The sequence below is a fragment of the Musa acuminata genome, chromosome BXJ2-4 (genome assembly GCF_036884655.1).
Source record: "Musa acuminata AAA Group cultivar baxijiao chromosome BXJ2-4, Cavendish_Baxijiao_AAA, whole genome shotgun sequence".
Classification (NCBI taxonomy): Eukaryota; Viridiplantae; Streptophyta; class Magnoliopsida; order Zingiberales; family Musaceae; genus Musa; species Musa acuminata.
In genome coordinates, this window is record NC_088341.1 from 30,258,676 (window position 1) to 30,276,584 (window position 17,909).

Genomic DNA, 17,909 nt, shown 5'->3' on the forward strand with positions numbered 1-17,909 from the left:
ATTTTCTTTACTTATGAATCTCAGAATTTTAAAGCTATTAAAAAAAAGGAGTGACAAAAAAGGTGCTGGATGCTGAAATACTATAGACCACTTACATTTGAAAAGATATGCTAAGATCACTTGCATTTCATTTTGTAGATTTATTTGTAAGCAATTAGATCTATATTTTTAGGCTTTGATACAAAATCTCAAATTTTATTTTTATGAAAAGTCTTTATTTCATCATCTATGGTATCCTCTCATTCCTTAACACTTTTGGTTTTATTAAAATAAGTAAGCTCAAGATTATCAATTGATTCAGAATAAAAACAATAACATGTTTACATTATCTATATTTTTTAATATGCTGGTTTGATAATTGTTCTTTTTTATCATCTCTTTCTTGAAAATTTCTTTTACATAAATATTATTATTTTCTCTATCACTTTGCTCTATTATTAGTGATAAAAAATAATAAGAATAGATACAGATGAGGAGATAGATAAGCCAAGATCAATAGGAGAACTAAATGATAAAGAAAACTCAATCACAAGTTTTGAACATATATGACTTTTACTATTATAATTGATATTTTTTTAAAAAATATTTATGTAGGATAATAAGAAGAAACTGTATGAAACATAATATCTCAAGATATCATATACTTATGTGTTTGCAGATCCATGTATTTTTAACTTTTTTCTTTCATCAAAGCTAATAAAGATGCATTTCTTTATTTAGCATCAAGCTTATTTCTCTTTGAATTTGGTACGTGAATATAGCATGAAGGACTAAATACTTTAAAATATTTATTATTTGGTTTATTACTAAATATGAGCTCATATGGAGATTTCTGATTACTTGGACTAAGAAGAGTTCAATTAATAATATAAATTATATATATCAAACCTTATGTCCATAAGGTTTTAACTAAATTTTTTGTATGAAGCTAATACTTATAAGTCTCCATGCAATGTCGAATCTTCTGTTCTATCATGCCATTTTGTTGTGGTGTATTTGCACAAATGAGTTTCCTCTTCATGCTCTTTGCAAAAGAAGAAGAATCTATCAAAAGTGATCTTATAACCTTTTAATTTTATTTTCAGGAACACTTTCAACTATTAACTTAAACTCTTAAAATTCTAAAAATATTTTGATTTTTTTAATCATAAAGTAGACCTAAGTAATCTTGTAAAATCATCAATACAGAGAAGAGTAAGAGTATAATGAGAACCTGAATAAGATAGAGTTTAAGGCCTATTAGATTATTATGAATAAACTCTTAAGGGAAATTTATGCCTCGAAAGTGATCTATCAAAAGCTTGCATGTATGTTTTGCTATATTGACAACCTTCATAAATAAAAGTAGTAAGATTGGAAAGACTATTAATTAGACTTTTCTGCATCAGAATATTTAATTAAAAAAAATTATATGACTAATTCTAGCATGCAAGATTGATACATCAGTACTCATCTTATTAACATAAGAGTTAGATGCTGATAAAATATATAAAATTTTGACCTTTTTATAAGTATGGATTAGATCTGTATTTAATTCTTTTATATTGCAAAGAAACTTGATCTCAATAGGACAAAAAAAAATATAATTTTCAGTATCAATTGTATTTGCAATAGAAAATAGATTTTTCTTCATACTTGGAATATGATACACACTCTTCATTGTAATAGGATCATTATCTTTATTTGAAATTATGATAATATTTTTCTTCTCCACTTAGTGAATAGTAATGTATATCATGATAATTACATCATTACCTTTATATTGACGAAAATTAATGAATTTAATATCATTACCAATAAGATGATTACCACATCCTGAATCAACTATCTAGTTATATTTAAAGTTGATCGATGTTATGGCTTTAACAATTTCAATCATAAAACATTTGCTCCAATCTAGCATTGTAGTAATTTTCTTTATTTGTAATATTTTCTCTCTTATGTTTTTTTTATTTGGCCTAACTTACCACACTTATAATATGTGATCTTCTTTGGATTTATACCATTGTTCAAAGAAACATTTAGCTTGTTGTTAGCATCATCAATTTTTTTTAAATCTTTATCATTATCTTTTTTATTATTTATAAAAAAAATATCTCCATCTTCTAGTAGAATTTTTTACTATTTAATGAGTTAAGGAATCCTAAGAAGCAAGAAGATTTTTTAACTCTACTAAAGATGGTTGTTGAACCCATCTTTGAATAGATATAATATAAAAAAGTATATTATTTTAGAAGATCATGAATAATATAATGTTTTATTCATACATCAGAAGTAGGGTTATCTAGATCTAAACATAAATTTTTAATCTTAAAAAAGTATTGGAAAATTGAGACATCACTATTTTTCTAATCATTCTTCAGATATCATAATTTTTTTTGTTGAGCAATCTATTAAAAGTGATCCAAATTTGTATGATTGATTTGTAACTAATAATATGTTCAAACAGACGAGAAATAGATCTATTTAACACAAATTCAAGTTTTGCATTTAATGTCCTCCATCTCTTTCTATTTAATACAATCCTTTCTCATATAATAATAACAAAATATTTTCTATTTAATACAACCCTTTCTCATATAATAATAACAAAATATTACTAGCCCAAGATCAAACCAAATACAAGAAGAATAAACTAAGCCAAAAAAAAAAAAAAAATTATCTTCTTCTTCAAAAAAAAAAAAAATCTTACAAGGTCTTGAGTTACTCTTGGACTTAGAGCCCAAAGACCTAAATACTTCGACTTGGATGGATGCCATCTAGAATTACAATTTAGACTAAAAGACTCTTATCTTTGAAACTTTATCTAATCACCTTATGTAAGAGATAAGATAATAAATTTAAAATATTTCGAAAGATATACTTTAAATTTTAACAATATTTGTCAAACTTGTCTTTATAATTACAGCATAGAGGATTAATAAATTTAGCACATTGGGCTGTATTCTTCTTCATTGGAGGAAAATAGATGGTCTGAAACCACTGCTTGACCCACTCGCAACTCCATAATTTTATACATTAATTTAAAGTGTAGCTTGTCTCTTACTATGATAGGTAGAATCCGCGCAGGAAAAAGATTGCAGGGGTTGTCTCTTTTTGGTTGATCAGCAACATTAGGTTTCAAACTATTCTGCTTTGCTAGCTATAGCTAGCAGTGTGTTCCAGACAAAGCTGCAGAAGAGAAATTAAGTTCGCCATGCCTATCACACTGATGCAGAACAACCCGCCAAATGGCGTAAACAGCAACTTGATCTATTTCGCGGCTGCAGATGATTTTTAGCTATGTATGAGCACGTAGGAACTTCTCAAGAGGACACAGAAAGTGGAAGGAAAATTTAGCATGTATTCATTCCACTGAATCCACACCCCAAACGAACACGACCAACCTGAAAGCACCAGTTTCTGGTTCATTGCACCATGGCTGCAAGTTCAAGATCAGGTTGTCTGTCACATGGACTGCGGTTTATCGGTGTTCTCATGCTTTCATTTAGGTTTCAGCTTGGCTTCACTTTTCCACCATTGGTTCTTACAAGATCATGTGCCATTCCCCCAGGAAATAAAACCACTGTGTAACATCTCCTCAGAGGCTCTGTGTTGCTGCCATAAACTTGGTCAAGTGAGCTTCCAACGTCTTGTCAAGAGCAATCAAAACTGATGATAACATTCTAAACCCAAGTCTTGAGTGTTGTCAATCCTTTTTATTGGCAAAAATGATTCCACAATCTAAATGTCCTGAACCCTATTTAAATAGAGAGAAGAACCACATTGTTAGGCCTTAACTTTTGATCCGCCAGAACCCAATTTAGTGGCCTACAGACCTCTAGACCCAATTAGCATACACATGGCATCTCTTCCTCTTCTAATCTCTTTTGTATCAAACTAAGAGGAACAGTCTTGTGTATAAGTATTTCTACCGACTTTATTGCTTTATTGCGATGCCAGCTCTCAATATGGGATAGTCACCTAACTAATAAAACCGGCACAATAAGTCCAATGCATCAACATTTTCTGGCAGGTGACAATGGTTAGCTTCAGAGATGAATCTAGTTTCCCAAAAAAGTCAACTCTATATATACTCCAACAAATGGCCTGGCGGCATGTTAGGGGTTGAGCTTCGAGTAAAAGTAAGTTGTATGTTCATCCCTTGGAAACTGAAATTGGAAGTCAGCAGCCCCACTTGATCTCTAAGTCAACTATATATTTACTCAACCAGCTAAAGGTCAGCCATGTATTATTTTCTCATGAAAAAGTCAGCTGCATGTTCACCCCGAGATCTCACATCCAGGTTTATATCTTATTCCAACGACTCGATTCCATCTTTGCAAATGAACTCTGCTGCATTTGATGATCTGCAACATTGTCTTCGTAAGGAGTAGATCCACTAATTTTAGACCTCAGTTGCTGTCGACCAAAGAATACGAGAGGCTGCAGTTGTATAGTTTGTTTTGTGTTGTTGACTAAAATTTGTGGGATTGTCTTGGCTTATCCTTTACCGGTTGGGACGCGAAACAACTATATATAGTCCTATGCAGCATTCGCTTCGATATCCACAATGAAGAACACTGAGTAAGCTGCAATCAAATATATGCTCTCTGTATTGAGCTTCGTGAATTACCTGAGTTGTGAAACTTCTCCATATAGACACAATGCAGAGAGAGGTGCGTTATTTTAGGTTTACATCTAAGCTTGAAAGTGCCATTCTCCTTCCATCCTCTTGATTCTCTTCTATCTACATAGATTTTCCTCAATGTAGGCTTTACATGTAGGCTTGCAAGATGATTGTCGGGTGGTAAATGGTGGCAGTTCGAGCAAAAAATACTGCTTCTAGGATATATTATCTCATAGGTGAACAACAGTCAAAACCCATCTGCTTGCTTCCAATAATCTGCAAGCCCCCTCATGAAGTTGCTTCGGGTGCTACATTTCAACTTGCACTAAGAACATGTTTTCGCTCCAAACGACATGGCGACGCTTAGAGAGTACTCACCTCAGAGGGAAGAAAAGTCTACGGACATCAGCTGAGGAATAAAAACGTCAGCTCGATGGAGCTTGTCATGTCAGAGAGATTATCGTCGTGCACAGAAGCATCTGGACTAGTTAAATGGCAAGATACGTCGGAGTCCAGAAATTCTGCAGCCTATGGTCAACGTGCAAAGATGGTCGGAGCATCGTTGAGGAGCAGCTTCCTCCAACCTATCAACACCTGAACCTTCCTGCACAGGGAGTCCTAAGTGTGGGCTACAGCAACATCTCTCGACACGCTGATTCTGCAAGAAACGGCCATCATTTGCAGCTCTACAACTCTAGCTCTGAAATTATATTACCATGTTCTCCTTCTTCTACCAGTTGCTCATACTTGTTGTTATAGCAATGGAATGGCAAACGCAAAGGAATCGACAAGCAACTTCTTCGAATTCCACGTCCTTTTACTTGTTTTTGTTTCAGTACGCACTCATGGGAAGCGACAGATTCATCGCCAAGCTGAACGCGTAATATTCATCGAATATACTGAGCGTGCTTTAGCCATCATCTAGCCGATTATTAATAAACGGTCTAAGAATTGTCAGGGAAACGCGTTACATATGCAGCAGCGTGGAAACTTGAAGGCTGGACGAGAGAGATGGTGAGGATGCATCTTAATTCCAAAACAAAGCTTAGAACGTGTCATGATTTGGACTACATCCATATTAAGATCAACGCGACGAGATGAATCTTGCTAGAATAATCAGCACCCGTCAGTAGATGTCAGATCGACGCTGTGCAGCATGCAAGAAGCGACTTGGTATCAGATTATTATAGCATAGAGGAAGTATATATCTACGCAAAAGTTGAAGAATGGCCGCCGTTGAACCTGTCGAGGAAGCCAGTGCAAGAAATTGAGGCAGGATAGATATCTGACTTTGGCAATGATTTGTTAACTTGCGTTGAAGAAATGCTTGTATCTTCTCATAAGAGGAGTCGGATTACATGTCATGCATCACTCCACCGAGCAACCCCAGGAAGAGAACATAATACTTGGAATTCAGGTAGCGATCAAAACCGTCGGGACTCGGTAATGACTCTCCATTCTGAGGATGGAGACGACTTCACTTACAAAAGTAGTCGTTCTGATTCGAGATTCCGCATCATACGTAAATGTACAGAATTATCAAGAGCAGACGCAGCGATACGTTAGATGATTCCGATGGATGCTGCACAAACCGTATGCACGCATAAAGCGAATACTTTTATGGCGTTGAATGTCTTATATTAACAAGAAAATTAATAGTGTTTGAGAACATTTCTAAAGAGCTGACTTCATTGTCAAAGGAAGTTTATTAGGAGACATCAACCCAATAAAAGGGATGATTGACTTTGGTATTAGTAATTAAGTGGTCTCGTTGCACTGCTTCAACCTTAATCAAATAGAAGCTTCCTCAGCAGAGTTTTCAGCACACAAAAGAAACCGCATGTTGGCCTCTTTGATGTTCCAGAGGTGCGTCTGAGAGCTGCGAATTGCAGCAATATATATATATATATATATATAATACTAATAATAATAAAATAAATAAATAAATAACGTTACTGAAGGCTAAGGCCTTGATAGAGGTAATTATATATATAATATATAATTTATTTTATAATTATAATTGATAGAATGGAAAAGTTGACTTCCTCAACTTTTGATAAATGGGTTTTGTATATCATCGTCAGACTAATAACATAATGATAAAAGTTAATATTTTGTTATTATGAGTTATTGATGTTGTAATATTTTATTTTTATATAAAATAATGAACTGATTAAGATTAATATTGACTTATGGAGGGACGATTTTAATGGGAACCTTGGTACAGATCCTATGTATGTCTACATATGATTCCTTGTATCGAATTTGCATTATAATTTCTATCCAAAGTGGGGAATCCTATGACGAACCAAATTGAGGCGAACATTATTTTCTATTTTCTTATCAAGTCAACGGATGAGGCCGTACAAAATGCGGGTCCCATCGCCTGAAGCCCAAATTGAGCCGCGTTGCTCGTGTGCTCCGTGTCGGAGCTGGAAACCGTCATGTTGGATTCCCGGTGACACAGGAAACTTATGGCGCCGGCCGTCTGTTTCGATGTATTCGATCATGGAATAGAGGAGATGAGAAGAGAGGAGAGCGAAGAAATTTGTCTTTGCTTTTCTCAGTAACCACACCTTCGTTACAGAACACAAAAAAAGGAAATAAAAAGACAACCAGTAGTTGTATTTGTCGTACGTATAACTGTAAACGGAAGTGTTAAAAGGAAGCAAAATGTAAAGAATGCTTTATGCTACAAACTTGGTTTGCTCAATCTTTACAATCAACCTATCGGTCTCATCTCCGTCCACCTCGACGTCTTTCGGTGGCGGCGACGCACCGTCCTTTTGGTTGCCACCGCATCCGACGATTGCACCACTGTCATCACTGGGGGCGCCGGTGAGCTGATGCGCTCGCTCGGCCTGCGCTTCCCAATCAGTCCTCCTGATGACCGTGATCATTAGCACGACGCATGTGGCCTGCGCCGAGAGCAGCCCCAGCCAGAGTCCCTTGAAGTCGAGCCCGGTGCAAAATGCAAACCCGACGGCCACCGGCATCCCGATGGCGTAGAAGGAGCCCAAGTTTATGTTGGCCCCGACTGTCGGCCGGGCGCTGCCTCTCAGCACCCCGCATCCGGTGGTCTGAGGGCAGTTCCCGAGCTCGCACATGCCAAGGATGGGCAGCACCGACGAGGTGAGCCCGAGGATTGCCGAGTCGGCCGTGAACATCGTAGCCCACACATGGCGCACCGAGACGGCAAAGCCCAAGGCAATGAGACCGAGCACGAAGCTGCATGACAGTCCGACGGTGGCGGCTCGCCGGGCTCGGTCGGGCCGGTTTGCACCGAGCTCGTTGGCCACCCGAGTCGACACGCCGAAGCTGAGCGAGGATGGGAAGATGTAGATGAGGGACGTGGTCTGGATGAGAATGCCCATGGAGGCAACGGTGGCCTGTGGGTTCAGGAGAAGGCCGCAGAGGATGATCATGATCTCGTACCACCACCACTCCAGGCACACCGAGACGCAGCTGGGGACGGCCAGGTTGAGGAGTGACCTCCAGCCTTTGAAGCACTCGGCGGAGAAGGAGAGCCCGCTAGTGTTGCGGTGGAGGCCCGACAGGTAGATATAAGCTACGAGGAAGACTACGAGATTGAGGTTAGTCCAAACAGAGGCCAGAGCTACGCCGCCAATGCCGAGCCGGAGAACGGAGACCAGGAGGTAGTTAATGGGCAGGTGGAGGGCGATGGATAACGCTGCGCATGCGGTAAGAGGGTGCGTGATGCACTGAGTGCGGAGGTAAATGCGAAGAGGGTGGAGGAAGGACTGGAGGAAGAGGTCGGGAAGGGAGGCTTGGAGGTAGACACTGGCGGCGGCGGCGAGCGCCGGGCGTTGGCCGAGGAGGAGGAGGATGGGGTGGATGCAGTACCAGAGGAGCGCTATGGGGAGGGAAGTGCAGAGGAGGAGGAGGATGGTGCGATGGAACGCCAGGCCGAGGAGGTGGTGGCGCCGCGCGCCGAAGGCCTGACCACATATGGGCTCCATGCCCATGGCGAGCCCGGAGAGGACAGAGTAGCCGGTGATGTTAGCGAAGCCAATGGCGAGGGCGCCTCCGGCAAGAGGGAGGTCGCCGAGGCGACCAAGAAAGAGCATGGAGATCATGGAACGGGAATAGAGGAGGAGGCCGGTGAGGGCTGTAGGCAAGGCCAGGCCTAGAATGCACTTGGTCTCTACGAAGGCCGAGGATATGGGAGTGTGCGGCTGGGGCTTTAGAACCGGCAGGGCGACCTCCGACACCACCATCGTCTGTTTGCAGCTTTTGGATGACGACAAAGAAAGGGGATGTGAGGAGTGTTGATCTTATAGAAATAAGGGATAGAGTTATCAAATAAAGGAAGAGTGAGGACAAGCTTTTTTTTTTTTCTATATTTCTAAAATATTTTTATAATTTTAAAAACTCAAATATACGAGATTTATATAGTCCCAAAGATACATTATATTAATTGTATTCAAGATGAATCATTTTGTTCCAAGAATCAATAGTCAATTTGACTTATCCTTATATAGACTTTTAATTAATATTTTCTTCTTGATATAATGAATCTCCTTCTTGATGCAATGAATCTTTCTTTTAATGAAATGAATCTCTTTATGACAATTGAACATGTATAATTCCAACATTCTCCCTCCTAAACTTATTTCATCTAATATGCTAAGTTTCTTTCGAAATGTTAAAATATTTTAAATTTGAGAGGTTTTGTAAGTATATCGACTACTTGTTCACTTGTCTTGCCATGATATAGCTCCATTTTTTATTTTTGATATAATCTCTTATGAAATGAAATCTTGTGTCGATATACTTCGTTCTTTCAATTGGATTCTTGGATAAGGCAATAGCTAATTTATTATCAACATAAATCTTGGTTGACTTCTCCTATGACATATGAAGTTCTTAGAGTAATCTTCTTAGCTAGATTGCATGACAAGCACTAGAAGAAGTTACTATATATTTTGCTTCACAATTTGATAGAGCAACGATCCGCTACTTTTTTGAAGACCAAGTGAATATAACTTCACCAAAATAAAATACAAATCCAGTTGTACTCTTCTGATCATCGTAACTTTTGGCCCAATCACTGTCATTATATCCAATAAGCTCTAACCTTTTAGATGATGAATAGAATATTCCATACTCAATTATTCCTTTAATATATCACAAAATTCTTTTAACGATATTTAAATGAGATATCTTAGGAACTTCCATATATCTACGTATTAAACCAATTCCAAATAGTATATCAAGTCGAGTGTATGTCAAATACCTTAAACATCCAATTAGACTTTCATAATAAGTTAGATTAATGTATTTACCTTCACCTTTCTTGGTCAACTTGGTGCCATATTCAATAGGTGTATCTGTAGAATGACAATCTTCCATAGAAAATTTTTTTAAAACCTCATTTGCATAATTTTTTTGTGAGATAAAAATTCCTCCATTATCTTGTATAACTTCAATACCGAGGAAATAAGTCATTAAGCCTAAGTCGGTCATCTCAAACTCCTTTTTCATAGATTGCTTAAAGTCTTTAATCATAGAGCTACTATTGCCTGTAAATATTAAATCATCTACATATAGGCATACAAATAAGATATCTCCATTAGAATTAGATTTTATATAGAGAGCATGTTCATATTGATATTTAGAAAAATTATTTTGAATAAAATAAGCATCTATTCAAGAATTTCATGCTCGTGCGGTTTGTTTAAGCCCATAAAGAATTTTCTTTAACTTGTATACTTTATCTTCTTGTTCATAAATAGTAAAACCAAGGGGTTGTTGAATATATACCTCTTCTTTAAGAAATGAAAATTTCTTGAAGAAATGAAAATTTTGAAGAAATGAAAATTTCAATTGTTCATAAATAGTAAAATCAATTCTCATCACAAGGAGTGTTAGAGCCAAACAAATCTTGAAGAAATGAAAATTTCAATTCGCGCAAGATAACAAAGAGAATAATATGGAAGTATCGGTCTCAAGTGTTTTAAAGATTTGAGAAAAAGCTGTCAGGGTTGAATAGTAGGAGGTGAAGAGTTTGACTATATTCTCATTGTTTCATTACGACGTGTAGGATTTTCCAGCAGAATCATAATGTGAGTGAACAGATATATCCGTATTCCCTTGTGAATTATGCTTAACGTCGTACGCAACTGAACAATTGAGAGCAATGTCAAACTTGTCTTCGAAACTACAGCAAAGCTATAACACATAGAACGAACTATTCTTTTATCAATTAAGAAAAGGAAATAGATGGTATCAAACCACTGCTTGACTGACTGGCTAAATGAAGGCCACTCGCAATGCCGTCAAATTTGTACACTTAAAAAGTGTGTTTTTGTCTCTTGGAGGAAAAGTAGAATCAGTGCATGAAAAAGATAGCAGAGTTGTCTCTTTTTGGTTGATCAACAGCTTTAGGTGTCAAACTGTAAGACAAAGATGTAGAGGAGAAAATATATATTAACTAATCGGAAGCATTACAAAAGCCTCTCTAGCATCAGAGCGGAGTAAAAATTCCAACCGACAGGGCCACTCCCTTCTCCAACCATGCCTATCACACTGATGGAAATCCCTGCAGATGACCGAGAACGATAGAGAAGTTTCACGGCAATGACTTTCAAGAGCATTGAAAACTGGGGGTAACACTCAAAACACGTTTTACTCGATGCCAAAATCATCAAATGTCTCCAAAATTTTCCACAAGCTCATGCAAGTGGAGTTGCAATCTATCTACTTAAACCTGCTCACTGTTCCCACTAAGGCTAGCAGTTGTAAGTGGGCTTGCATTAATAATCATTGAGCGGGAGAAATAAAGGGGACAGTCATTGCATCCGAGAATTAAGATATTTTGGTCTCATCTTTTGCAGCTGGGAGAAAACCGGCAAAACAGCTGACTTAAATGAAAATGATCGGTGGTTGATGGTGTCGTGTGTACTCTGATAGTCAGTCTGATTGATTTTTTTTATCAAAGGTATAGGTTTATTCAAGTGTCTTTTTTTTTTTTTTTTTTTTTTTTTTTTGACTAATGTGAGAGACTTGGTTGGCTGAGAATATACAAGCTGTATGATCAGAAGTCATTATGTTGGTGAGGACTTAGTTCAGGATGGCCGGGTAGATGGACTGAAATCTTCCTAGTTGTAAAATTCCTACCTGGGGGTTAGATCTTCTGGGTATCTTTGGATGACCGACAATCTTACATGATAGGCCAACGCAGGGGTTGTCTGACATGGCTCCTCCAATGCTTAAGTCAACGAAAAGGAGAAGACAACGTGTAAGTTGTATGACTGAGTTAGTATGTAGAGAGTCCCCCTTTCAGCGTGAGCTGATGGGTCCTTTTTTATACTTAATCCTTGGGCCTTCTCATTAGCTAACTTTGGATAAGATCAGGTTAACTGTCTAATTATTCTGATCTCTGATCTTGATAAGATAGGCCCTAGTTATTGATGCTGGATACATCTGGATGCACTACGACGTTATTTTGGAGCGGGTGACTTGGAACTCTACTTAGGTGTTGACCTATGTGGTAGATGAGCTAGCATAGAGCAAAATCGTCCCTATCATTTGTGCTAGTCTTAGGTGTCCTACAAGCCAATCATGTAAGTGATGACACATGTGACATGATACGCATTATTTTCGCTCATTATATTTTGACATTTTATCACTTTATATTGCTTATTGTATATATATACATGTATATGTATATGTATATGTATATATATGTATGTATATATATATATGTATGTATATATATATATGTATGTATATATATATGTATATATATATATATATGTATATATATGTATATATATGTATATATATATATATATGTATATGTATATATATATATATATATGTATATATACATATACATGTATATATATATATATATACATATACATGTATATATATATATGTATATACATGTATATGTATATATACATATATATATATATGTATATATACATATATATATATGTATACATATATATATATGTATACATATATATACATATGTATATATATACATATACATGTATATATTGTTAGGATCAAGAGCACTAAGAGAGGGGGGGGGGTGAATTAGTGCAGCGGAAAACTTTCAACGATTACTGCGTTCGTACGATAAAAGTGATTTTGGTAAGAAAGCCGATTCGTAAATCATTTTAACTTGTGATCAAGCGAGATATAGTTAAAGCAAAGATATAAAGATAGTTTGTAGTTATGATAGAAATCAGAATGTAAGCGCAAACTGAAATATGATGTTCATACAATAAAATCGATTTCCGTCTTAACGTCGATTCGGAAAATACCTAACTATGAAACATGTTCGTAAATGAGCAGAAGGCAGTAAGCTACTGAGGAAGTTTGCAGTAAAGATAAGATGCTCAAAGTAAATACAAACCGAGATTTAGAGTGGTTCGGTCAATCTTGACCTACATCCACTTTTGGCTTCCTCCACCAACGAGGTCACCGACGTCCATTAGAGGCCTTCCTTCAATAGGCAAAGGCCTACTACCCTTTTACAGTTTCACTCCTTTTGACGGGCTTAGGAGACAACCCTTACAGAATTTCTCTCCTCTCTTGAAAGATCAAAACTTGGAAGAAAAGAGGGAGGAGAACTTCTAGCTTTTACAACACTTTTGAGCTCTAAAAATCACATAGTAAGATTGGATTTTCGGTGCTTTTGGTTGCCCTTTCATGCAGGAAAGGGTGGGGTATATATAGGCCGCAAACTAGTTTGAATTTGGAGCTCAAAAATGTCACCTCCCGGATTTTCAAGGTCCTGTCGGTACTACCTCCTGATTGGGGTGGTGCAACCGCCCTGATAGGGGCAGTTGCACCACCTAATAGAGCTCGGAGACCGAGCTCAAGCGGTTCCACCGCCTGTCAGGGGCGGTTGCACCGTCCAGTCTCGCTCGGAGATTGAGCCCAAGCGGTGCCACTGCCTGACTGGGGTGGTTGTACCGCCCAACTTTCCTGGGAGACCATCTCCTGAGCGGTGCCACCGCTTGACAGGAATTTTGGTCCGAATGGGTTGATCAATTCGGCCCAATTTAGGTCTATCAAGGGCCCAATTGCCCCCATATTAAGTTAATGGGATCACCTCCCATTCCTAACTTAATCTATATGCTAACTATGATATTTCTCAAGACATTTACTACAACTTGCTCTCGTGCGTCAATCGCTTCTTCCGGCGAGCTTCCGGTGAACATCCGACGAACCTTCGGCGATGCTCCGGCAAACTTCCAGCAAACTCCTGGACTTGCGACGATCCACTTGGCAAGTTCTGATGAGCTTCTTTAGCAAGCTCTTGGACTTCTCGGATTTGTTCTCATAGAACCTCCGACGACCATCCGGACTTCCGTCGAACTCTTGAACTCCCAACGTGATCATAGTCTTGTCTCCGGCGCCACTCCTACTGCATGTCTTACTTCCATCGTAGTTAATCCTGCACATGTAAAACAAAACTTCGATCGAGACAATTAATCCTAAGCAATTATCCAAGTTGTCCGGCACGTCATTGGTCCCTCGACGTTTCGTCCGATTCTTCGACGCATCGTTCTCTCCTGCGGTCTATTGCCCAATCGGCCAGTTGACTCTGCAACTCCGATATCCTTGGCACAATACCAGCTCTTCTTGGCCAGATGCCCGAGTCCACGGCCCAAAGCCTTATGTCGATATGTCGATCGATCGACCGGCCTGACGTCCAATCTTCTAACATGTTCCTCCGGCACAACATGATTTTTCCTGCTTTAATTGTCTCATCCTGATCGAAGCATCCTGCATCATTCAAAACGGAGATTAAAACATAAACACATATCAAGTGGTTTCATCAACAAAATATGAGATTCAACAGATGTATATGTATATATATATGTACATATACATATACATATATATATACATGTATATTATATATATATATATATATATTTATTTATATTTATATATACATACATACATATGTATATATATATATGTATATATACATACATATATATATATATATATATACATATATATCGGTATATATGTATATATGTATATGTATATATATATATATGTATATGCATATATACATATGTATGTATATATACATATACATATTTATATATGTTTATATATATATATATATATATATATATATATATATATATATATATATATATATATATATATATATATATATATTATGATGTTGTTGGATATGTCCAATGAGAATCGGATCGTGATAAGATCACTATAATGAAACCGATTCACCTTTAAACATAAACCCTAAATAATCCTGGTCATAGGTTACTCGAGAGGGACATCGAGATAACTAGATAGATTGATGTGCTGTATACCCGTCCATATGATGGAGACAGTTGGTTTCATAGCTGCTCGTGTGGGGACACTAGGGCTACACTGTAGGTGCTCATTGGAGAATGAGTTTACTGATTGACCCAATTATTTCATTGTCTTAGTGGTGTATCTGGTCCTTAGACTTGAGACACCAAGGATGTCTTGTATAAGTACTTAACTCTTTGATACTGAAATTATATGTTTGAAAGTTTCAGATCTAGCACAACCGGTCATCATGAGTGATAGTCAACCTTTTGAAGACTATTGAGTATCGATAGAGGATCATTGGCTCTCGGTGTCATGAGAGGAACATCTCATGTATTCTTGCTCAGGCAAATCCCTAGCTAAGATCATTCGAATTTAGAAAGAAAGAGTTCTTTGGGAGAATCCGATTAAAGCGAGACTCGAGTAGAAACCGCATGGGTCTAATAACACTATGCCTGATATACGGTGTTTGAGATATTAGATGTATGAGGGATTGTAGGTACATGGTAAATAAGAATAGATAGGTCCAAAGGATTGGATTCCCTTGTATCGTTTGGGGATTGCGACGTAGTGGGCCAATATATCTGCAGTCGATGAGTCGAGTGAATTATTATAAGGATAATAATTCATTGAGCCAGAAGGAGTTATGATAGGTATAACTCATGGCCAGCTCGATATTAGGCCTAGAGTGTCATATGTATATGATAGGCATTGCGACGAGTAGAGGTTCAGATATAAGATATCCGCCGAAGCCCCTATCTTATTGGATGTCCAATAAGCCCATGAATTATTGGATCCTATGGATGAGATACAATAAAAGCAAATAAGAGATTATTAGATAGAGATCCACTAATCTAAAAGGCTTGGGTAGTTGGATGAAGATCTAATACATAATAGGGCAGAATCCATTAGGGTTAAGTTGACAAGGGACCTCTATAAATATGAGGGTTAAGTTGTATAGATTATCATAGCCCTGCTGTGTGGATCATCACCCCTAATCGGGCGACACCCCCACCCCCCCACATTGTAGTGGTCGCCATTGGCGAGGTGGCGGTAGCCGACGCAATGCAACAAGGGAGGAGAAGGGAATTAGGGTTTTTAGCTAAATGATAGTTTTGTCCCTTAGAAATTTAGAAATTTCAAGTTCTACCCTTTCTATCCAAATTACCAAAATACCCTTCATAATTCAGAAAAAAAATTTTCGTGTCCCCAATTTAAAAAATTAGTTAATTAAATATTTAATTAATTAATTATTATTATCTAATAGTCCTATATGATGATGATGTGTACATGTGATGTATGATATAGATGGATGATCATGGACCGTGTAATGTATGTACATGTGATGTGATTATTATTATTGGGGCATGCGAGCCTCTAATTTTTTTTTCGTTTATTATTGGGTCTGCGTGCCTATGATTAAGTTGTAATCACATAAAAAGGCGCAGTAGGAGCATGAAAGCGATGGTAGGACCTACAAGCCCGAGACGGACGATCGTGACGCATGGAGATGTGTCGAGATGCCGACGGAACCGACGATGACGAGATGGACAATCATAGGGCATGAAGATGTACCGCTACATACATAAATCTTGATGTAAGTGATTGAGCCCACTAGCTCGGGCCTGATCATGTTAGGTTGGGGTCTATGATCATCTGGTGTGATTGCTTGTACACCTACTAGATATGTATATATATTTGCACGCGATGTTGATGTATATTAAATATGTATGTGTGTGACATGTCATATTAGAAGACTAAATCAAAATCTCATCTCTTGATAATATTAAGTCGATAAATGTGAGGCAATTAGATTGACCCATGTGGCCTTCCATTGTTATAGGTAGGGACCGATTCCCAATGTATGTTGAGTTGGTCGAGTCCTTTGAGGCTCACCTATATCACGATTCGTTATCTTGCCTACGATATAGATATGTCATCAGTGACCTAAGGATATGGTATACTTGGTTGAGTCCCTCAAGGGTATATCATCGAATCAAACTCATCTTGTAACGATGGTATTGACTTAATCGAACATTATGGTTGGTCGAGTCCCTTAAGACCAAGGTGGTTCAGAGGCTGCACAGGACGGGAGTCACAACAAGTTGTGATTAGCAAGAGTTGCCTATCTTTATGGGCTTAACGTAATTAGTCGAGTCTCTCAAGGTTATGTTAAGACGTCGATTGGATCCCGATCCCCACTAGAAGTTTACCAGAGACTTCCGTTTCATATGCTGAGGGTGTCACGTGACTTGCAAAAAAAATAGTTGGAGTAGATTAAGATAGAAGTTCATATCTTGATTGTTTATTTTTCCTGTAAAATCTATATGTTATTTATTTCTACTACATCTTTATTTTCAAAAAATACCGCTTTTAAATCCCTTACATGACATACTTGATGTTAACTGCCTCATTGGTTTGAATTATACGGATTGGCTTCGTAACTTGAGAATTGTTCTCACGACGGAGAAAATCACGTACATCCTTGATACAGCTGATGCCTACGCTCGAGGAAGGGGCAAGCAAGGATGAGATCGCTCGTTACATGAAGTACATAGATGACTCCACTCTTACTCAATGTTACATGTTAGGCTCCATGACTTCTGAGTTATAAAGACAACTATTGAATCTCAGATTTTGATGATGAAATCAATTGGTGAATTAATAATCTAATCCATGTGTTGAGATAAGTGATGTAGGACTAACTACGATCATGAGAAAAGCAAAACGATTAAAGAAGAATTGAAGTTAGGCCGGAGCTAATGATCGGGCATCGGGCCGGATGAATCAGGGGATATAATGAAGGATCGGACGATGTAGTGAAAGTTCGCCAGGAGTTCGCTGAAAGCTTGTCTGAAGTTCACCGGGAGTTCGCTGAAAGCTTGTTGAAAGTTCATCGAGAGTTTGGTTGAACAATTAATGTGCCGAACAACTTAGATTACTTGTATTGTGATAGTTTTAGTCTTAACTATCATAGTTA

General features: G+C 37.6%; 1 protein-coding gene across 1 annotated transcript; it reads right to left on the minus strand.

The window, feature by feature from the left end:
* Window positions 1–7,296: 7,296 nt before the first annotated feature.
* LOC103979649 (protein DETOXIFICATION 49-like) lies at window positions 7,297–8,847 on the minus strand. Its single transcript, XM_009395815.2, has one exon. The coding sequence runs from the start codon at window positions 8,845–8,847 to the stop codon at window positions 7,297–7,299; it is 1,551 nt and encodes a 516-aa protein (XP_009394090.2).
* Between the last annotated feature and the right edge of the window lie 9,062 nt (window positions 8,848–17,909).

Coding starts and splice junctions, on each gene's coding strand:
- LOC103979649 (XM_009395815.2), bottom strand. CDS start 8,847: ATGGTGGTGTCGGAGGTCGCCCTGCCGGTTCTAAAGCCCCAGCCGCAC.